This window comes from Chelonia mydas, chromosome 4, assembly GCF_015237465.2.
Source record: "Chelonia mydas isolate rCheMyd1 chromosome 4, rCheMyd1.pri.v2, whole genome shotgun sequence".
Lineage (NCBI taxonomy): Eukaryota > Metazoa > Chordata > Testudines > Cheloniidae > Chelonia > Chelonia mydas.
The window spans coordinates 84,417,894-84,440,938 of NC_057852.1; the positions used below are offsets into that span (position 1 = coordinate 84,417,894).

Here is a 23,045-nt window from a genome sequence, read left to right on the forward strand (position 1 = left end):
CTTCTCCATTGATTTTAGTGGGGCTCTGCAGGCACACAGGGTGCCTCCATGCCAGGCAGTTTGCAGGAACAGAGCCTCAGTGTAGGGGAAAACAGATTTGTGGTGAGGAACTGGCAATATGTGTCATGTGAGTTGGAGCTCCTATGGACAACCTCTCGTCTCCACATACAGGAACAGATATGAGCACATATGTGTAGGAGATGTGTTGTCTGATGATCAAAGGATGGAACTTGGAGTTAGGCTCTGCAGTATTCTAATCCTGGCTCTGACACCCTCTCTGGCGTTGTCTTAATTTTTCTACCTCAGTTTCCCCATCTATAAATGGGAGATTATACTACCCACTTGCTTCCCTATGTCATGGAGATGTTGTGAGGATTAACTCCTTAATATTTGTGAAGGGCTCCAAAGATGAAAAATACTAGGATACATAAATAGGTTGATGACACATAGGAGTTCCATTCTCTCTTCTGCAGAATATACTCAAACTGCATATATATTTGCAAGCTGCTGTGGTTATGAAACCTTCTAAATGCAAGTTAAAACAGGTAAGGCTAAGGATCTGTTGTGCAACCAAGTAAAAGGGCTTGGGTTTAGATTATACACACTGAAAGAGAGTTACTATCATCTTGAGGAAATAGGAAATAGAAATCAGTTTAGTAATTCCACATACCCATTAGTTCTTTTCCACATTGCTGAATTAATTTTGCTCATAGCTTTAATCTTCCACAGAACAGCTAATTAAAAAGGCTACTTTTTGATTGCAACAAATAACCATAATCATTTCAATCCCTTGTCTGCTCTGGATGTGTTTGTTTAGCAATAATATTTGCATGGTGTAATTTAAATGTTGATTTCATTCTGGTGCTAGAGAATCACTTTGAGTGTTTCTTCTTCCAGATGGCTATCAGCTGGGACTCATCATTGATAGGCCCAGGGAGAGGGTGGCAAAGAGTTAAGCTTGGGTGAGGGTTGGCTCTGAGCCCTTGGAAAAGGCTTATATCTGCTGCAAAATTAAATCAGAAACTTTTTAGGAAAAGTTGGTCCTGTATGCTCCCGGAGAGGTAATAATGAGGGGTTTAATTCAATTGCAAAGGGTTTGATTGTTTAAGACTTATTAAAGGTTTTGGTATAATAAACCCCAGCATTTTAGTATTTCTAAAATGTATAAATTGATCAAACTTTCACTGATAAAATGATGGTAAGACAGTTTTTACTTTATGTCTTAATAGCTGTGGTAAGAAATTAACTTTAAGCAACTGGCTTTTTAAAATCCTGCCTCACATACTGTGTATGATGTCTGTAAACTTGAATTCTGCTTTGATAATTGTCTACCAATTTGATAAGTAACCTTATGTAAGCCTCCTGTACGCAAAAAAGCTCTGAGGGTAATTTCTACATTCTTTATCTGAGGCTTTCCCCAAGGAAGTCAAGCTAGTTAGCATCCTTACAACTTGATTAAGTTGCCCATGATCTAATGGAGTTTGTCTATTTCTTACCAACACTGGCAAGTGATGTCTCAGTCCAGGGTGGGAGGGTTCGTTCCCACTCCTGTCTATGTCTTTGGAGCTGTGGGATGGAACCGCTTTCCAGGCGCAAAGCATCTTGCCTTAATAGAAATTAAATTGGTTTTGCGTTTGTTTGGAAATTGAAAGTTCTGTGCAGTGTCTACTAGGCCATTTTAAATAATGCATTAGAGAGCAAGAGAGAGCCCATTCTGCTGAAACCAGATCTGATTTAACAATGGTTAGGGTCAAGGCTGAAGTCAATCAGTTTTTTAATTGATACAATTGTTTAAGAACAAGTATTTTAAAAAAAACTGAAGTCACACTTGTTCAAGAAGCTGCAAATGTATCTGGCTTCCTCGCATGGGGACTTGGGATGCTGATCCTGCAAATTACTGAATGTAAATGGATCCACATTGAAGTCAATAGGGCTCTGCCTCCAAGCAGCTCAGAGATTTGCCCCTAGTCTCACAAGAAATCTGTGTTAGAGGCAAGACCAGAAACTATGGCTCCCAGCAGCTAAGTCCAGGTCTCTGCTACCAGACCACAGTGCATCCAATTGGGTCACTTAATCTCTGTATCTTTATTTCTGTCTCTCAGATGGAGATAATACTGATCTGACTTCCCTGTGAGTATCCATCCCATAGCCCTCTTGCTTAATGCAAAGCTAGTTTACAGTCACTCCCATGTAATGACTTGGAGAGGTGTGTGGGAAAGAGTTCACCACTTAACAAATATGTGGGCCAACTGTCAGACCAGTGAAATTATTTTATGCAGGAGTATGTTACTAGAGGTAGCTTTAAGGGAAGGAAACTTTGATGAGGAGAAAGTGGGTGTTTGTACTACACCGTCCAGCAAGCTGCCATAATGTGTTGTGTCAAAGCAGCATTGAACAAGCTAAGGATGGGAACAGAGGAGTGGCTGAGCCACTCCTCTCTCGCCCCTGACTTTATGGCCTCAGTCAGTGGGGCTGACATGGAGCGGGATAGTCATGAGGTGACAAAAACTGACATCTCAATGACTTGCCAGGAAGGGTGGGAGGGAGCACTTTGCAAGGACAATGGTATTTAAGAGACCTGGGACCTTACCTTCCACCACCCTCAATTACACACCTCTCCCATGCGACACACTAACAGCTACTTGTCTCCTGCAGCAGGAGAATAGGGCTCCTGGGTTCTACTCCTGGTTCTGCCACTAAATTCCTGGATGACCCTGGGCAAGTCTCTTAACTTCTCTGACTCCCTATCTATAAAATGGGGGTAACGTTGTTGAATTACCTCACAGGGGGACAACGCATTGTCTACATTTTAATGATTAAGTATATTATTACGGTGCAAAGTCTATTAGTTAGTGCCAGCTGCAGCTTGGGGTAGCAGTGCACAGGGGAGACTGTCCCTGTCAGTAGCCTAGCTATGCTGCCTTTCACAGAGTGTGCAGGACAGGGATGTTATCAGGATATATGTAAAATGAGAATTACTAGAAGGGGTTTGAAGGTGAGAGTGTTTGGCAGAAGCATTTGCTGTGGAAAGAGAATCTGATATATAAAGAGAAACAGCAGTGGGGCTTCTAAGCCATGCTGAAGAGGTGGCAGAGTGGTCCAAGCACAACATTTTGAGATATTTAGTGACCAGTTCAAACCTAGGCAGGATTAGATCAGCTGTTCATCTTCATGGTAGATAGACTGAGCTCCATGCAGTTTGCTGTGGGAAGTATTCTGGCCAGGCCCTAAAAACTGGAGCTCAGTGTGGACATTGGAGCGTATATGATGCATTTTGCAAGAGAAGGTTTTCTCAGTGTCATTACACAGACCATCCTCCCACTCAGCCACCCATCTTGTGCTGTCGTTGGCAGGTGGCCTCCACCCCAGAGGACATGGCCCTCTAGTTCAGTGGTGCTTTATGTATATATTATGGAGAGTGTGCTGAATAAAAAATGCTGTGTAAAATGTTACAGGATACTACTCAGCCTGGACATATTGAATCAAGATGTCTGCTTTCTTTGGGCCATAGCCAGGGAACAGATTTTTCCCTGATAACCTTCATTATCGCTAACGGTTATAATATCTGAATTAGAGAGTATGAGCATAAATTCTAACTAACAGGACTGATTTTGTGACAAAGGCCCCAAATCTGTGCCATGTACAAGGGCTGGAAACCAGTCACATCATTCCACCAGGGAACATTCCTGTCAAAAGGAATATTCTTTGGTAGCTATGGGCCAATGGAACACTCTTACGCTGCACCCTGTCTACATGGGTATGTTGGGGGAATGCTGGACTAGGCCTAACCCCTCTGTGCTCTGGCTCTTCTGGGTTGCTGAACACTCATTCCCTTGGGGACCATGGCAATCTGGACAGAAGTCAAGCATTTAGAAGATGGGAAATGCCAGATTAAGATTTATAGTTCAATCTCAATGCTGCCCTCTTGTGTTTATCCTTTGGAATGGTGTCATGAGGTATGTTAAACTATTTTATTCATTAATACAAGAGATCTAAGGTTGCCAACTGTGTAATCACACAAACATTCTCGTCCCACCCCTTCCATGAGGCCCTGCCCCTGCTCACTCCATCCCCCCTCCCTCCTTCATTTGCTTTCTCCAACCCTCACTCACTTTCACCGGGATGGGACAAGGAGTCGGGATGCGGGCTCTGGGCTGGGGCCAAGGGGTTTGGAGTGTGGGAGGGGGCTCTGGGCTGAGCCTGGGGCAGGAGGTTGGGGTGCAGGCTCTGAGAGGGAGTTTGGCTATGGGAAGGGGTTCTGACCTGAGTGGTGTATGAGGGGGTGTGGGGTGCTGGCTCCAGGAAGGGGCTCAGGGCAGGGGATTGGGGTACGTGAGGAGGTGAGGGGGGCGCTTACCTCAGGTGGCTCCCAGTTGGCAGTGCAGCAGGGCTAAGGCAGGCTCCCTGCCTGACCTGGCTCCACACCACTCATGGAAGTGGCTGGCATGTACGGCCCCTAGGTGTGTGGGGGCCTGTGCTGCCCCTTCCCCCAGCACTGATTCCACAGCTCCCATTGGCCGGGAACCGTGGCCAACAGGAGCTGCGGGGGCGGCATCTGTGGGCAGGGGCAGTGCGCGGAGACCCCCCTGCCTAGGGACCGGACATGCCAGCCACTCTCAGATGCAGTGCAGGGCTAGGGCAGGTAGGGAGCCTGCCTTAGCCCCGCTGTGCCGCCAGACTTTTAGCAGTTTAAAATGTCCCGGATTGGCTTCAGTGGCCTCCGGCAGATTAAGCCTGATTCTGGAAGACTCCCGGCAAAATCGGGAGGGTTGGCAACTGTAAGAGATCACATGACACTTGCAGAGATTTCTCACTAACCTTGCACACAGTAAGTTCCAGCACAGGACATGAGATGTTCACTTAAGACCTGAATTCCAATTGGTGTGATCTACAAGCCAAGCTGAAAGAAAATGGTAGTCTTAAAGGCGGGGTGGGTGACCTTTAGATACCAAACAAAGCATCCTGTCCTCCTCCTACCCCCATGTCCACCCCCAGAGGAGATAGCTCAAGGGAAAACTGTCAGAAAAACTCCATAAGCTTCCTCTAACGCCTTCTCCCTTGCTTTCTTCTATGGGCTCTTACCCAGCAGGGGCCATCTGTTGTATGGACACTCACTAATACACAGCTCGGCCCAAAAGCATTTAATAAGCTTTAATATCCAGTTGTGGTGGGGTTGATCAGAACCTAATGATGATTGCACAGAATGCAGATGCAGACTCAGACTCCTTTTGAAAGAGCAGCACTGCAGATGACCTGCTTTAGAACAAATCCGAGCTATCCAAACGTTCACAAAGCACTTAACATTGCGTAGGCTGTATATGTAACCCACAAACCTCCGGGGTGTGGTGTTCTGGCCCATCTAGTGGTACCGAGACCATTTAGAGAGAGACTGAGTTTGCTCTACATCCTTAGCTAACAGCCATATGGCTTTTAGTTCATGCTGTAGAGCAGTGGTTCTCAACTGTGGTCCACTGTTTGTTCAGGGAAAGCCCCTGGCGCACCAGGCTGGTTTGTTTACCTGCTGCGTCTGCAGGTTTGGCCAATGGCAGCTCCCACTGGCTGCAGTTCGCCGCTTCAGGCCAATGGGGGGTGCGGGAAGCAGTGTGGGCTGAGGGATGTGCTGGCCGCCCTTCCTGCAGCCCCCATTGGCCTGGAGCGGCGAACTGCGGCAAGTGGGAGTGGCGATCGGCCGAACCTGCAGACGCGGCAGGTAAACAAACTGTCCCGGCGTGCCAGGGGCTTTCCCTGAACAAACACTGGACCACAGTTGAGAACCACTGCTGTAGAGGCTCATGCACTGAGGCCCCAAGTTCGATCCCGCCCACCAACGACTGGGGTCTGTCAGTGTTACATATACTAACACTCGTCTTTCTGACACAGTTTAGTTACTGATGGAAGATCAAGATGTTATTACCGAAGTCCCTGCAGCACTGAAACGGCTGGCCAAATACATGGTGCGTGGCTTCTATGGGGTAGAGTACTCACTGGTCCTTGACATATTGATCCGATACCCCTGTGTGAAGGAGGATGACTTGTTGCTACTGCTCAAGTATGAACGCAAACAGTTGCGCACTGTCCTCAACACACTCAAGGCAGATAAATTTGTCAAGCTGCGCATGCGGGTTGAAACAGGGCCCAATGGGAAGAGTACAAGGCACAACTACTATTACATCAACTACAAGTTGCTGGTGGATGTGGTGAAGTACAAACTGGATCATGTGCGCCGGAAGATAGAAGCAGATGAGCGGGATTCAACCACCAGGTCCTCCTTCAAGTGTCCATCCTGCTTCAGCACTTACACAGACCTGGAAGTAAATCAGCTGTTTGACATATTCACAGGTATGCCAGCTAGGCTGCTCATCTGCTCTCATCCTTCAGGAAATTGTTGGCAGCATTAAATGTGTCTGCACCTGTGCACATTTTGTAATAGAATCAGGTTGGTTGGGTTTTGTTTTTGGACATTTGCCCTAAAAAAAGTAGAAGGAAATAACTGGGCTTTTAGAATGACCTGTGGTGAAGAAAAAGGGTATTCCTGTAGCTAAGATGCAGTCCTGGGATTCAGATTTTAGTCTCAGCTCTGCTATGGACTTGCTGTTTGACCTTGGCCAAGTAGTTTAACCAAGTTTTATGTTGTCTTTAATTTCCTCACCTGTAAAATGCAAGTAAGTTGCCCATTTCACCTGGGTGTTTTGAGGTTAAATTAATTTAATGGTTATAAATGCATGAAGATCCTGAGGCAAGATGCCATAAAATATTAATAAAATACAATATTTCAAATTGTTTTAACAAACATTAACTAATTCTCCTAACACCAGAGGGGGAGGTATAAGCTTCCCCATTCTACAAATAGGGCAACTGAGACATAGAGGTTCAGTGTCTTCCCAAAGGCACATAGCAAGTCAGGAGCTGAGCTGACATTACAACTCAGGAGTTTCTGCCTCCTCTTCAAGCCAACTGAACCAGAAGTTGCATTTCAGATTCACTGGACAAGGCATTGTGAGGTATGGTGCAATGGCAATTGACACCTACACTACAAACATCTGGGTAGCTGATAAGGATGAATGACCCAGAAAGAACGAGCAAAGCTTGATTTTGAGATTGTAAAGGGAGTTTGCAAGGCTGCTCGCTGGCAAAATCCTTCTTGGCTTGTAAACTGAGCAAATTTGATCTGTAATCATTGAAACAATAAACATGGAAGCTGCTGATGGTGACACTTTTACAGAGTAGCTTTTCAGAGTAGAACTATACACTTCAAATAGGTTCCTTGGGGTAGAGGTACTGGTTTTTACTGCAGGATTCAGCTAGAAATAGCACCATTGTGTTTAAAAGGACACTGTCAATTTAAACATCAAATCTGCCTGAAAATATTTTACCTCTTGTTCCATGTTATGTCTAAGCTGAATGAACGAGTATAAGACATTAGAGAGAAGGAATTGACTATACAGAAGATGTTGCCAAATGCACAATTTCTCTTTCCTGTGGTAGTCTGTTTGTGTGGATCTTTCATACAACAGGTGTGTCAAAATCAGAGGCAAATGTGATTGTAAAATTCTCAGTGTTCCCCAGGATTCAGAGGCAGGAACAGTATCAGCAACTGCTTTTTAACCATTTTTTTTTTTTTTTAAGTAACAGATTTCAAGTTAGAGATGAACAAATTTATTTGGGCATAAGCTTTCGGGGGCTAAACCCACTTCATCGGATGCATGCAGAGGAAAATACAGTAGGAAGATACATATACAGAGAGAACATGAAAAAATGGGTGTTGCCATATCAACTGTAATGAGACCAATTAATTAAGGTGGGCTATTATCAGCAGGAGAAAAAAACCTTTTGTAGTGATAATCACGATGGCCCATTTCAAACAGTTGACAAGAAGGTGTAAGTAACAGTAGGTGGGGAAAGAATTAGCATGGGGAAATCGTTTTTACTTTGTGTAATGACCCATCATCCACTCCTAGTCTTTATTCAAGCCTAATTTATTGGTGTCCAGTTTGCAAATTAATTCCAATTCTGCAGTTTCTCATTGGAGTCTGTTTTTGAAGTTTTTTTTGTTGGAGAATTGTGACTTTTAGGTCTGAAATTGAGTGACCAGGGAGGTTGAAGTGTTCTCCGACGTGTTTTAGCCCACAAAAGCTTATGCCAAAATAAATTTGTTAGTCTCTAAGGTGCCACAAGTACTCCTCGGTTTTTTTGCTGATACAGACTAACATGGCTACCACTCTGAAAGATTTCAAGTTGATTGTGTCCCTTCAAGCAGCATAAATGGTTGTAGCACGGAACTGAGTTGTTCTTCAAAAGTCTTATTCACTGGGGGAGCAGGTTCCTTGGCAAAGATCACTGCTGAATTTTTGCATCTTTTACTAACCTGTGAATTTCCAATGGGGTGATGTTGCAGAGACTTTCCGCTGCACCTACTGCAATGCTGAAGTGGAGGAGGATGCCTCTGCGCTTCCCAAACGAGATGCTCGAACCTTGCTAGCAAAATTTAACGAACAGATTGAACCCATCTTCGCACTACTGCGCGAGACTGAAGATGTTGTTCTACCACATGATTTACTTGAGCCTCAGCCAACGGAAATTCCAGAGCTATCAGAAAGGTAGGAAGAGAAATCCCTTCTCAATCCAAGTTATAACTTATGGAAAACCAAATGTTTTCTGGCTCACTTTTTCCAGAGCATAATTAAAGCTAAACTTGTAAATCTTTCTTCCCATTTAAGTGGAGGACAAAAAGTGGCCCAAGGTGGTGAGGTGAAATCATGTTGACTAGAATCACGAATTGTCTTTCAAAAGGCCACTAAGGCCTATTTTTACATAAACAATTTTAGTTCTGACTCCTGCGCATCTAAACATTGGCACCTTTTCTTCACTGTGCCTTCCTTAAAACTACCAGCCTACTCCTTCTTCTCTGTGTCTGCCTAAGATCCTGCTAACTACTTACAAAATTAGAACTGACACAATTTGCTAAGCTCTCCTTCGCTTCTTTCCCTCCCTGTCATCTTATTTTTCATGCCAATCTCTTCCTTCTCCTATTATCTCCAACCCAGTTATCTGCTCTCTTGCTCCTAACTCCTTCCACTACTAACCTTAATCCCCTTCAGTCACCCACCTGTCTCAATTTCCTTTCCACATTCAAACATGCCCTTGTTTTCCTCCCTTTTAAAACCCCAATGGATTCACTCTCACAGAACCGGCCTCTGTTCCTACTACTCTGCACTAAATAGTTTCTAACATTTCCCTCTTCAACTTTTTGCCATGTGGTTTTCTCCAACTTAACAGAAACTACTCGCAGGAAAGTCCCCAATAACTGTTGCTTGATCAAGTTAAGCCCCTCCCCCCACCTTGGCAATGTTTCTGATCTCTCTCTCCTCCCTCTGACGTGGTATGTCATTCCCATCTCAGCTTTGTTCCCCTCCCCAACCTTTCTGCTTTTCTGAAAGTCTTTATGTTGATTCCCATGGTCCTCTACATCTTTTTCCCCCTCTATGTTCCATGAATGATTTGTTCCTCATCATTGATACCATTACCAGTGACTCCTAGATCTGCCTTGTTGACAGGTTTGTTTTTTGTTTTGTTTTTTAACTTTCTCACTTAAGCCCTGTCCTTGCATCATTTCTTAATCCTTCCTATTACCCAAGCTCTCAGCCTTGATGTCACTTTTTGATTCTCCTCTGCCTCCTTTCCTGCACTCCCAGGCCCTCAAGCACATCTTACTGCTTCTTTCTCTACGCTTCCAAAGTTCCAGCCCCCCAAACTACTCATTGGCAGGCTTTCCTAACACTTCCTCCTAGACTACTGCTATTTACTTCTTACTCACTTACAAATAGGGATGGAGACAGAGAACTTTGGATCTTCCTGCACACCTGCCCAACGACTCCTTTGTCTCCTCTAAACTTTGTCATCCTTTCACGAAGTCTAGACTGGAGTCTCTTTAATGTTCCACTGAAACTACTTCTTGCTTAATATGTGCAAAGTTCCATGCATGGAAAATAATAAATAAGAAAACCTAAAATCCTTTTCTGTGCAATGTTCTAGTTTCACTGCTCTTTCTACTCTATTTGTCTTGTATTGTGCCTGGTTTTTTTTTTTTTTTTTTTTTTTTACCATAATTGCTTAACGTACAGAACTGTGTTATGTCTGGCATATCTGTAGTATATGGCACTCTAAAAACTCCCAATTATTAAATGTGTGTATTTACCCCTCAAACTCAAAGATTTTTTTTTCCACATTGGGGAGAATTTCTTGCTTCTTAAAAGTTTTATATTTCTCTCAGTACTACTTTTGGCTACTCTCTCGTTCTCTTTGCTCTCTACTGTCCTGTGAAAACCATGACATTAATCCTGACAATACACTTGATCCTAAAATGTATTCTAGAAAAGGGTATTCAGCTATTAACGGCTCAGAACCACACGTTAATCATGGGTTGGGGAGGAGATAATTTTATCTCAAGATACAGTGTAGCTGGCCAAACTGAAATTAATCTTGTGTCAGGTTCCTTGATTGAGAGATGAGGTGGTGGTGTGTTTTTGTGTGTGTGGCCGGGGGGGGAGACTTCTAAATACCGTGAGGTTTGGGAGAGTGACTCTCTGCAAGCAAGAATTAAACTTTTTTCCTTCAGCTTTGAACAGAGGGTATGTTCAAGCATCCTGGACTCCAGTATCCATCTTGAAAAATGGGCCAACAAGAATTCATCTGTCGGTAATATGTATGTTCAAAACTTGGTCATTGATTTCCAAGAGTCTGAGCCAAAGAAGAAAGGGAAGGAAAAAGTGACTAAAGAACATCCTATATGGATGTCCCAAAGTACCGTACAAGGAGCATCTTCATATGCAACTGACTCCAATATTGGTAAGACAAAGTTTGAGAACCTAAGATTTGAATGTATGGTCATGTTTTGATATGGCTGTCTCGTTAGGAATGTACTGTAATTAATTCTCTCCTCACCCCCACATTAGTAGCTGGTGGATGCTCAGCACTTATGAAAACTGTCCTCATGTAGACCTAAATACAGATTTAAGAACCTTGCTTTATGCACCAAATTCTGGAAAATCCCAGTCTTTTAGTAGCCTTATATTTTAAAATATCTTCTTGAATGATGTATTCTATGTAACAACACATCTTTGTAAAGCTCTTCTCAATCTGGGAATAGCAGGAAACTGAATGCTTCTTTAGGGATATTTATATCTGTACAAGTACCTGTGTAGGGAGACTTCTGCTAGTAGAGGGCTCTTTAATCAAGCAGACAAAAGCTTGACAAGATTCAATAGCTGGAAGCTGAAGCTAGATAAATTCAAGCTGGAAATAAAGTGTATTAACAGGGTAACTAACCATTTGAACATCTTGCCAAGGAATGAGGTGGATTTTTCATTCCTTGAAGCCTTTAAAACAAGATTGGGTATCTTTCTAAAAGATACATTCTAGCTCAATCAGACATTATGACCTGTGATATATAGGAGGTAAGATTAGTTGATACTAGTTCCTTCTGGCCTTTACAAATATAAATCTATACAGAGCAAGATTTTTCAAATGCTAGTAGTGATTCAGCATGTTCACTTAGACACTTTAAAGTGTACTAACTTTCAAAAAGTGCTGAGCACTCCCCTTTGAAAATTGGGTGCTTTTTGGGCACCAAGTTTGAGACAGACCTTATTCACTGGTCACTTACGAAAACACTGGCCTCAGACTCCAATAGCTGAACATGAAGTTTGGATTAGATTTATGAACAAAGATCCAAAGGTTTAAAGGAATATTCTGTATATAAGGCTGGGGGTCCAGTCTACTGATAAACAGGAAACCAGTATTAACAACAGAACAAACCATTAAAGTAGGTCAGTTTAATCAAATATGATCTTGTTCAGAATTTTTCAGTAGAGGAGTAAGTTATACAAAGTGCCAGATGCAACTACAAAAAATATCTTCAGTGGCTCAGTGCTGCTTCTGTAACTTAAATAAGAAGCTATATTTCAAACACAAATCTAATTTTATTTCCTAACTGATGCATCTGGTGCTGAATTACAGAAGAACCAGGGTGCCATGTCTAGAAAACCATTGAAACAGGTATGCTCAATATCAGATACAATAACTATAGCTGAGATGGCTCTCTATATATTTTAAAGGAGAGCTGGAGGTGCATTTACTGTCCATCTTTCCATCCCATTTTAATACACTTCATATACCCTGCTTATAAATGAACAGGAAAACACTCATTCCATTCACTCGTGAAAGATGTCTTATCATCCTTTGATTGCAATTGTCAAACTTAAATAGGATTGTTCAAGTGGAAAATTACTGGTCTGTTTACATGTTAATTGCTTGTGGCTTATTTGATGCTCTCTTGTTTTTGGGAACAGAAACGTCCAAAGAAACGGATGACTGTGTTAAGGAGGCTGTTACTGATAATGAAGTAATAAGGACTCTTCTCATCCATGAATCTAAGTCTTCCTCTGGCACAGGGCATCCCCCTCCTCGTGCCAAAAACAAACTGCATGAGTCAGAAAGTGACACCAGTGAATCAGAGGAGGAGGCCAAACATGCAAAACCTGTGGTAGTTAAAGCAGCAGGGAGTGACTTGGAACAAGAGGAGCAGGAAACACTGGATCCGACAGTAATGGTTGCTGGACAGGCCCACTTGTACAGTGAAGTTAGTGACAATCCAGAGCTAGTGTCGCTTATGACAGATGAAGAGAGAGAAGTTTACATCAAGGTGGGACAAGAAATGTTCCAGTCTGTCTTTGAGTAAATGCAAGAATTAAAAAGCAGTTGTTATACCGCTCGTGTAAGTTTAGATGTGCTGCGAAGTTCCTTTCGTAGCTTAACCTACAGTAGTTGCCGGGTGAAACGAATGTAAAGTTCAGGATATTTTTGTGAAGGTGGTGGTGAGGTCTGAATCTGCTCCTTGGAGAGCCTGCTATTTATTTTTTGCTCATGTTATTTCTCTAAAGCAACAAAGTGAAGATGTTGCAGATAACCTTGGTTGGTTTCAATCTAGAGCAGGGGCAGGCAAACTTTTTTTGGCCTGAGGGCTGCATTGGGTTTCAAAAGTTGTATGGAGGGCTGTTTAGGGGAGGGGGGGGCGTGGCCTGACCCTGTCCCTGGAACCCCTACCCCTGACTGCCCCTCCCCCACCGCTGCACCATCCAACCCTCCCTTTCCTTCCTGACTGCCCCCCCCGGAATCCCTGCCCCATCCACACCCCCACTTCCTGACTGTCCCACCAGGACCCCTGCCTCCATTCAACACCCTGTTCCCGCCCTCTGACGGCCCTGACCCCTCTACACCCCCCCACTACTCCATGAACTCCCCTGCCCTCTGTCCAACCCACCTGCCCCCTTACTGCGCACAGAGCACCGGCTCAGGCCAGGCTCTACAGCCCCCTTGCCCAGAGCATGGCGCCGGTGGTGCGGTGAGCTGAGGTTGTGCAGGAAGGGGAACAGCAGGGGCTCAGGAGCTGGGCAGGAGGGTCCCATGGGTTGTAGTTTGCCCACCCCTGATCTAGAGTATTTAAATTGTTTTTGTTTTCATATAGTTCCTGTTTGTGAAACAGTCCTAAATTTTGTTTAATATGCTAAGTATTGTACTCACTTTTGTTTAATATGCTAAGTATTGTAATGAAAAGACAAAATGTAATGCTTTAATTACTTTAGAAGCAGGAATCATCCTGTCTGATCAATAAATAAATTACAACAGGACACAATTGTCTGAGTGCTAAAATATACACCTAAAACCAAGTGACAGTCAGAACCTAAATAGTAAAAGATCTAACAGGTCATGTAATCCATCTCCCTGCCAAGGCAATGTTAGATTAATTAATTTCCCTTCTTGATAAGCGAGTTAAACTCATTGCTGCTGTAACTCCTTCATGCCAATGTGTCCAACAATTCTTCTGGAGTGTATGCTTTTACTGAGGTGGAGTATTAGAGGCAGACAGAACAATCACAAAGGGATGTCCCTGCAACGAATCCCTGCTCCCAGATTTCTCTTTCTAGAGTTAATACTGATACTCGAAATCAAAGCAATGAACAGTCATAACAGCTTGACAGATAATTTAAAAAGAAAATTGTCTGGATTAGCAAAACTGTCCAAACAAACAAACCCACACAGTTAAGAGAGATTACCAAGTGCTCTGTAACTGATCCCTTTTGGGATGGGGAGAAATTTAAAAAATCTCAGGGTAAAGTGTGAGCTGAAGTCCTGGAGAAGAAGTGGGTTCGATGACGTGGGCTGTAGCTCACGAAAGCTTATGCTCAAATAAATTTGTTAGTCTCTAAGGTGCCACAAGTCCTCCTTTTCTTTTTGCGGAGACAGACTACCACGGCTGCTACTCTGAAATCCACAGGAAATGACATCATTCATAGAGTCCAAGGCCAGAAGGGACTATTGCAATCATCTATTCTGACCTCCTGTACAACACAGGCCAGAGAATTTACCCATAATAATTCCCAGAGTGTATGTTTAAAAAAAAAAAAATCTCCAACCTGATTTAAAAATTGCCAGGGATAGAGACTCCACCATGACCCCTGGTAAACTATTCCAATGATTAATTACTCCCACTATTAATTTATTTCCAGTCTTAAGTGCTGCAGCGTGTTAGCCTTTGTCTGCTAGATTGAAGAGCCCATTATTGAACAGTTATTCCCCTCTAAATATTTATAGACTAATCCCGTCATCCATTAGCCTTCTCTAAAATCAATAGTGTGCTCTTTCAATCTGTCTCTATAAGGCATCTTTTTCTAATCCTTTTCAATCTATCAACATCCTTTTTGAATTGTGAGTACCAGAACACGACATACCATTACAGCAGAGATTGCAGCAGCACCAGCTATAGGGGAAAAATAACTCCTACTTTTACTGAAGATTCCCCTCTTTATGCATCCCAGGATAGGGTTTGCTCTTTTGGCTGGGGTCACACTGGGAGCTCAAGTTCAGTTGATTATCCACCATGACCCCCAACTCTTTTTTCAGAGTCAGCTTCCCAGAATAGAGTCCCCCATCCAGTAGGTTTGTATGGTCTGTTGTTTGTTCCTAGATGCATGTTAGCAATTTAGCTGTATTAAAACATTCTTTGTATGTACCCAGTTTACCAAGTGATCCACACTGCTCTGAGTCAGTGACAGTTCTATTAATTACTTATTACTTCCCCAACTTGTCAGCTGCAAACATTTTCAGTGATTTTATTTTCTTCCATAGCCTTAACATTAAATTGCATATGTTCAAGAACTGATCCCTGCAGGCCCCCCACTAGAAACATCTGCTCAGTGATGACTCCATGTTTACAATTCAAGACCTATCAGTTAGTTAAACCCATTTAATAGCATTCTAGTTTTTTAATCAATGTTGTGCTTTTTTTAGTCATGAAGCTTCAGGCTGCATTGGTGAATCAGAGGTAAAGCTTACATTGCTCTATGAAAGTTAATACACTCAGATTTACCATGTTACTTTGGTTTTGTAACTAGAGTATGCTTCAAGCAGTAGTGGCAGGTACTGTATTATGCCTTTGGTCCCTAAAGGGGTCCTGGCCCATTCCCTTTTGATGTACTATTTCATTTCCTCTAAGCAATAGTTACCTTTCCTAGGTATATAGTGTTCTTGAGTACCTCTTTGCCCCTGTATCATGTTTGGTGATGAAGCCACCAGAACACTGGGTTAAGTCTTTCTCTTGCAATCCTATTTAAAGTGCTATACACCTTTCTGGTATTATGTAAATGTAATCTAAGTTATGCAACTTTAATAATAGGATGATTAGGCTGAGGAGGGAAGGATAAGTTCACAGGATCCATGGACAAACTATAGGCCACATCCAGCCCACAGCACCAGCTTGCCTGGCCCTTGAGCCCCCAGCCCCTCCCCTGCTGCATCCCCCCCACAGCCTTACTTTGCCGCTCCGCCAGCGCTTTGGCCTGCTGCTCTGAGTGGCATGATAAGGGGGTGGTTGGATAAAGGGCAGGAGGTTCTGGGGCACAGTTAGGGGTGGGGGTGTGGATAGGGATTGGGACACTCAGGGGAGATTGGATGGGGCAGAGGTTCAGGGCAGGGGGAGTTGGGATGGAGAACAGGGTGGTTGGATAGGCATGGGAGTCCTGAGGAGGCAGGGAGGGTGTGGGATAGGGGGCAGTCAGTGGACAAGGAGCAGGGGGGGTTGGATGGGTCAGCAGTTCTGAGGGGGGTAGTCAGGGGGCAGAGAACCAGGCTGTTTGGGGAGGCACAGCCTTCCCTACCCAGCCCTCCATACAGCTTCACAACCCCAATGTGGCCCTCAGGCCAAAAAGTTTGCCCACCCCTGGACTAGAACTACAGTTGGAAAAGTGAGGCATTGTTATGAGAACTATTTTAGCTTGGTGGAAAACACAGAAGCAGCTCTATTCCTCAGTAGATACATCTTACAAAAGGCAATAGCTCTAAGGCAGGGGTCTTTTTGCCTTTTCAAGTGTTCTGAACACTTGTCAAAATGGGGGACTGCAAAGATATAGAAGTGATACCTGGATCAGCCCACCGATAACCATACTACAGCATTTAGCCTCAAACCATTTTTCTTGACGAATGAAATGTTGGGAGCCCGCAGTGTAACTGATGTGAAAGTGAGTCCCTGAGACATTCTGCCTGAGGGCTAGTCTGTCTGCTCAGTTCTTTATTAAACAGCTGAAGTTGGAAGTCTAGACACAAGACATCTGAGGCCTTGGTCCAGGTGACTACTCACATGTACACCCCAAGCATTGACTGTAGTGTTTTAGGAAAACTTCTGCTGTCTACCAAAGCGACAGACTTAAACAGTAGACATAGCTCTTTCTATTCATTTTCCCTGTGGTGGTTCAATGCTGACATGTGGACAAATTCAGAGAATGCCTTGTTCAAGGAACTTTGAAATTCTAAAGAACATCTTAAAGCACTCATCACTATGAAAAGGTAAAAAGAAAAGCTGTAGCTCATGAAAGCTTATGCTCAAATAAATTGGTTAGTCTAAGGTGCCACAAGTACTCCTTTTCTTTTTGCGAATACAGACTAACACAGCTGTTACTCTGAAACCTATGAAAAGGTAGTGATTTCTCCTACTCTAACTGTTGTAACTGCAGCAGGGAAGACTGTTTTGACCAATAAATACTGCTACCAATCTTTAGTTCAATGGCTTAAGTGGCATAACCATCTGGCAGACTCCTAGGCCCATGTTTGAACCATATGTTCAAATACAGTATCTGCAGGCTTCAAGATTACCACACAGATTAGGGGTGTCTTTTTGGCTCTGAGCAAAAAGCAAACAATCCTTATCACAATTTAATCTATGTAGAGAATAGAGAGGCTTGCCCCCTCTGTCCATTTCTCTCCCTGCCCCCCCCTCCATTTATACAGAAGTTGTGCAGTAGTGAGGAGCAGTTATTAGTGGGTCTGTATTACTCCTCTGTTCTGGACTCAAGTAGCATTGCAGCTGCTGAACTTGTTCCCCCAGTTGGAGAGAATGACTTCCACTGTCCAATCATCATCAAACAATAAGGAAAGGAACCTACTCAAAGGATGCAATTACTGGAGCCCCAACATCAGGGATGCTTTCTGCACCATGTAGAGAAACAGCCAAAAGATAGAATTAAGATAAAGAGGGATAAACATTTAAGTCAGGTATTTCAAAAGTTAGTTCTCACAGTTGGTACCAAAAGGCCCTAATGGTGATAAAATACAAGCTATTTTTATATTTGTCTACAGTTCTATAATGTACTGCTATTAATTTTAAATTAGTTGATACCCTAAACATGAATATTCACTTTAAGGATTTGGCTAAATAAAAATAAGTGCTCAATATACCTGAACTAAGAAGTTAACACCACAATCTTTCAATTGCTGATAGCCACGGAAATCTGTTTAGTTCAAGTATTGATTTGTACTGTCAAGTGTTAACTCTAGGTTTCAAATTGGCATTTTGTAAATAAATGTTAGTTAAGAATTATTAGTCTTGCTTATTGAATGTGTAATGGTGTTAGTTTCTAAAATCTTGACTGTATGCTAATATCTGAACTGTTAAGTGTATTCAGTTTACATTAAGGTTACAAAATTCAAAGAGTCTAGAAATGCCAAAGTTCAAAAGTAAGTGAACTGGACAGAGCTGGAACAAGGTAAGATTTACTTTGTAATTAGCTAGCAGGTGGATGTGGAAGAAGCAACTACAGTTAAAATTGGGGTACAGAAGCAAGGAACAGGCTACATGTCTTGAACTTAGAGCCCAGTAGTTTGGTGTGTGTGTGTGTGGGTTTTTTTGTTTGAGGAATAGCACTGATAGTTTCAAACTTCTGATATATATATGGGATCATATTACCTTGGAGGAGGGGGCAATAGGCAAGTCTTTGAGATAATCCTTGGGAACAATGACCAATGCAAGTGTTAACTGAAACTGACTCTTGTAAATTAGACAGTTAAAAATGAAATATTAGAAGTCTCCCTCAACACTGCAAATTTGTCACTGGGTGCTATTCAAGTTCACTGTTTTATTACGTGGCAGTGACTTTGAGGCACTGCCCTTTATACCAGGGAATCAGAAACACTCTTGACAAACTAAACACAACTGAATCTAGTCAGTTTATACATTAGAAGTGGTTTGTGATTATGCCAATGTAGTTTTACAGTCACATTTTCCTATTTCTTACATTTTGCTTGTTGTGTAGAAGACCTATTCCAAACAAAGGGGGAAAACTGATTATACAAGAAGCACTCTCAAATGCAGATCAAAAACTTCTACTCCTTGTTACAGTAATTTTAGATATGAAACAATTGTAGGTAACTATATTTTCAGAGCCATTTAAATTGTTTGCAGTGTTTATAGCAATGTTGGGCTCACCCTCTCATATAAATTGTGTAAACTAGTTTTCCTAGGCCAGGAAAACTGATAGTATCCCTTTGAAGGGCACACTCTACTCTCTACAAATAAGCATTCACTACTAAGCACTTCATGTTGTCCAGGAGAGCAGGATGCCTTCACGCAGCATCATCAGAACTTCTCCAGCAACGGTAAAATAAGGGCTCAAAGACTTTACAGACAAGTCCAACCTTTATTTAAAACTACATTTTAAACCATTTTAAAATTACTAAACAAATCACAATGAATAAAAAAGATTAAGACAGAAAAAGAACAGTGCAGTAAGAGTAACTAGAAGATTCAGTTACAGCTGTTTAAACTGCCCTGGGCAGAAGTTAGCATATCTATCCTAAAGGCAGTAGTGTGTCAAACTAATTTACATTTTTATACAAATTCAAATTGAGTGAAGTTTGTGCCCATTTTCTATATGCACTGGTATATGTGGAGAGGGGCTAGGAAGGAGTTTCTGGAAAAAATGTTCATGCACTTTGAGCTCCAGCAGTTTCTGCAAAATAAAAATTGTACTCATTAATGTCCAGGAACAATTACTGACTCTCAAACACACATTTTAACAGGTATATGTTTAAAAGTATTGCTGAGAACATCTTGACAAAACAAGTCCCTCCTCATTGTTGGTCTATACACAGTTTGCACATTGTGTTTGGTTGCACCTATTCCACTATCATGTGGGCACTCGGATTTCAGATAAAAAGCACCCTAATGCAATTACCAACTTAAGCAAAATGGAAAGAGGGTACTCAACCCACAATTAGTGTCCACAGAAAGAAGCTCCATCAATTTAACTAGTTTGGTTTAGAAACCAATTAATTCAGTGCAAAATGTACTCCATGAACTGTTTGCTACTGACCTTTCTGGAGATGGTCAGTAGCCAATATAAATTGCGAGTTTGATTTTCTAGCCCTCATTGGCTCTTCAGTTGCCTATGATGTAACACTAAGCATATGGCTGCATATATTTGTTGAAATAAAGGGTCAAACCTAGCTATATTATTATTAGGCAATGTTTCTGGGGATTTCCTCCAATGCTCCTCACTCCCATTCTCCAAACATTGTATTGTAGTTTAAATAAATTACCGAAATAATTGAAACCAGCGTGATTATATTGCAGTATTTTGACAAGTAGAATATGCAGAATTTTTAATTTTTTAGTGCAGAATTCCCCCAGGAGTAACTGACTTATAACTTACACAATCACATCCTTCCTTACCATTAACTTCCAGTAGAAAAGGATTGCTTCTTTAGTCACAGTCAAGAATATCCTGACTGGTAAAAATTAATGGAAGCAGCAGCAAACAGAACATTTATGTCAATACACATTTTCCAGTATGTCATAATGAAAACATTGACAATCAGAACATTGAGTTTTCTTGCTTTACTCAGCAATAACCCTGAAGGGTTTAGACCCTAATAAAGCTTAACTCTCCCAAGAGGAGATTAAGGCGTTAGGAATTTAAAGAATCTCTCACCAGGTTCTTTTAGTGTTTGAGAGTCTCCAGCTAATTCTTCACTTTGCATTCCATCACCATCTAGTATTGCATCAGACAAAGTGTTTGTCTGGGCTTCCGCCACCATTTTATTCATTAGATCTGCCTTGGGAGTGGATAAAACAAATGAGTTTCCAGAGTCATGTATATTTCTTCCCCTCCCGCATCACCCCAAATTAAAAAAAAAAAGACTCATTTCTGTGATGGGCACTTCTAAGTACAGAAAACCTCAAGCAAAATACCTCTGAATATATTGTAAGTTTAAGAGGCAAGTCCTCAACTCTCACAAAGTCATCTTCATCAGACTTTTGACTTATGTTTCCGGACCCAGCTTCCTGTTGATGACAGAATTTATGACATTTTAAGAAGAAAGTAGAGAGGTGCATGATTCTGTTCTAAGTACAGATACCTGATAACTAAAAATAAAAGAAATTAAGAGTTATATTTTAAGTGCTTGTATGCTCAATTTAACCTACAAACTGAATGAGTCTGGAGAGAAGGCTTAACTTTGAAATGACATTTTATATTCAAGAAAGACAATATGGAAACACAAATTATACGTACATATTCAGTCACTAACACAGGTGACTCTGTATCAGGGCTTCCAGCCATAGAGCTTTCTGGGCTTCCTGTCAAGGATTTGGTTTCTATGCACATTGTTTCTGATATCTGAATTTCATTTACTAGTAATGAAGGGCTTGGCTCTTCTGTTGCTGACACCTTGGTAGCACTAACAGACTCAGGTGCACTGACTGTTAGAAGTTTCTTATTCTCCAGCATATTGAGATAATGAGGCAAAACAGCAGGAACATCTTGTTCATCTAAAAACACAAAGCATTTTAAACACGACATGGATTTTGACAAAGTAAATGGCTTCTTAATATTTTGTTTAAAAAAAAAAAAAAAAAAACCCAACAACCACCTTCAAATGAATAACAAAAGCAAGTTTCCAGCAGATATTAGTCAGTATGTCTTTGACATGAACGGAACAGGAACAGAAATTAATTCTGCTGAAACATTTGAGAGGGCAACAGCCTTGTAAACACTCACTGCAAACTAAAATGAACCTAATTAAAAGCCAATATATCAAGTTACAGATACCACATATTAAATACCTTTCTGAAGTTTATAGGCTAACCTTAATGTCAAGAATAATTCTGTGAATACAGAGATCAATTTTGGCAAAAAACTTGACCAATCTGCCTAGTTTATAGATCAGATGCACAGTAAGCAGTTCAGTATTTCAGGCTTTTTTTTTTTTTTAAGTTATTTCAAAGCATGTATAAGAGCAATACTATAAAGCCATAATTTACAAGAAACTCATCTATCCCAGTAGGTCATTTTAAAATGTTGTCAGTGTATAAATAGTGACATCAAAATCAGAAATATTTTAAGTTTAGAAATTAGTGCAATTATTTACTGGTAAATTGTTAAAGTGCGAAAGTACACTCATTTTAAGTTGTTTGGTACTAAAATAGAGTAATCCTTCGCAGAGTTTTGGAAACTTAATCAACCTGCAGTTGTTGTTAAACCACAGATTTGTTAAGATTGTTAATTTAAAATTCTGATGTTTAAATTAGCTTTTTAAATCATCCACAAACTTTATATCAAAACAAAATGTAAAATACAATCTGCTGAAGGCAAGGTTAGTATTTTTTATGATGAATCAGCATATCGTGATTAAGTTAGTTTTCTTCCTTACACTAAAGATATTGACAGAGACTTGTGACACTATTCCCAGTAGCAGGTACAACTTTAGAACAGACTGGTGCATGCAGAAAGGATCTGACATGAATGTTGTTGAAGTTAAAGCACAATTATTATTATGACTGATGGGAACTTAAATGGCAAATGTACAATATGAAGTGCACATAACTGTCTGCTTTTTTTTTTTTTAAGTCTGCGTATGATCTTCTTACATAAACATTTTAAAGAGTACAGTGTGCAGAATTTCTTAATGTTTTGCATGACTGCTGAAGCACAACAGAATCCACAGAGATACAGAGCTGTCAATCTATGAGAGGAACATGGGTCAGTGCAGAAAACACAGACTACTGCTAATTGTCTGTAATAGAAAATATATCTTAGGTGAGATAAGAAGCAACCACCATGACATGCGGTAGACTTGCCATCTTTTGCCAATAAGTAGCCAAGAACAGAAGGGCAATTTATTTTTGGATCAGTTATAGGAGGGTTGACATTTTCCCATCACTTCTCTAGTAGATATGTACTTGATTTAGTCCCCATCTAATGTAAGGTTTCTTACACAGTAAAGATCACTTAAATAATTTTAAAAGCCTTATATTATTGACAATGAAGGATGAAAATGGCAGGGAGTGAGAAGCAGGCACAGCAGCAATTATCTGTTGATTATGAAATTCAAACTTTACTTTCCAGTTTACTAAAACATTATTCTCATCAGCTATTATTCATGGTTTTTTCCCTTGATACAAGAGTTATTCAATTACAATTGTGTGAACCATGATATCAAAACAGTCCTGAAAGTTATGCCGTGGACAAATGTCAAAACGCAACCCTATCATATACACTCAATTATACTGAGGTTTCTCTTTTAAAATGCTTGTTTTTTCTCATTTAAAATAATTAGATCACAGCACGTGCAAGAATCAGTAAAGCAATCCAATTAAAAAGAATCTAAAAAATTCTTACGAGTTTATTCAACTTCTTCCTTCTTGTAGAAGGCAAATTCAC

At 41.3% G+C, this 23,045-nt stretch overlaps 2 protein-coding genes across 40 annotated transcripts in view; one reads left to right on the top strand and one right to left on the bottom strand.

The window, feature by feature from the left end:
• Positions 1–875: 875 nt before the first annotated feature.
• Positions 876–13,685, top strand: LOC102947095 (general transcription factor IIE subunit 1). Of its 4 annotated transcripts, none has more exons than XM_043546120.1 (5): positions 876–1,198; positions 5,881–6,339; positions 8,396–8,597; positions 10,616–10,845; positions 12,348–13,685. In XM_043546120.1, the coding sequence occupies exons 2-5, from the start codon at positions 5,892–5,894 to the stop codon at positions 12,734–12,736; spliced, it is 1,269 nt and encodes a 422-aa protein (XP_043402055.1). In that variant the 5' UTR covers positions 876–1,198; positions 5,881–5,891; the 3' UTR covers positions 12,737–13,685. The 4 variants fall into 4 exon arrangements, with proteins under 4 accessions (XP_043402055.1, XP_007062742.1, XP_043402058.1 ...); XM_007062680.4 differs by having other exon boundaries at positions 893–1,061; XM_043546123.1 differs by lacking the exon at positions 876–1,198 and adding an exon at positions 2,103–3,956.
• Positions 13,686–19,002: 5,317 nt separating this feature from the next.
• The window catches only part of PCM1 (pericentriolar material 1), an 88,643-nt gene continuing 84,600 nt past the window's right edge, over positions 19,003–23,045 (bottom strand). For all 36 annotated transcript variants that reach the window (XM_043546140.1, XM_043546136.1, XM_037897678.2 and 33 more), the window contains 4 exons: positions 20,898–21,154; positions 20,576–20,668; positions 20,316–20,439; positions 19,003–19,334 (listed from right to left, as the gene is read on the bottom strand). In XM_043546140.1, coding sequence (XP_043402075.1) covers positions 19,309–19,334; positions 20,316–20,439; positions 20,576–20,668; positions 20,898–21,154 — 500 coding nt within the window. In that variant the 3' untranslated portion in view covers positions 19,003–19,308. The remainder of the gene's footprint in view (positions 19,335–20,315; positions 20,440–20,575; positions 20,669–20,897; positions 21,155–23,045) is intronic.

Excerpts from the sequence above, each read along its gene's own strand:
- LOC102947095 (XM_043546120.1), top strand. The coding sequence starts at position 5,892 with ATGGAAGATCAAGATGTTATTACCGAAGTCCCTGCAGCACTGAAACGG. Across the intron at positions 8,598-10,615 it reads ATTCCAGAGCTATCAGAAAG|CTTTGAACAGAGGGTATGTT; the intron begins GTAGGAAGAGAA and ends TTTTTCCTTCAG. Across the intron at positions 10,846-12,347 it reads TGCAACTGACTCCAATATTG|AAACGTCCAAAGAAACGGAT; the intron begins GTAAGACAAAGT and ends TTTTGGGAACAG.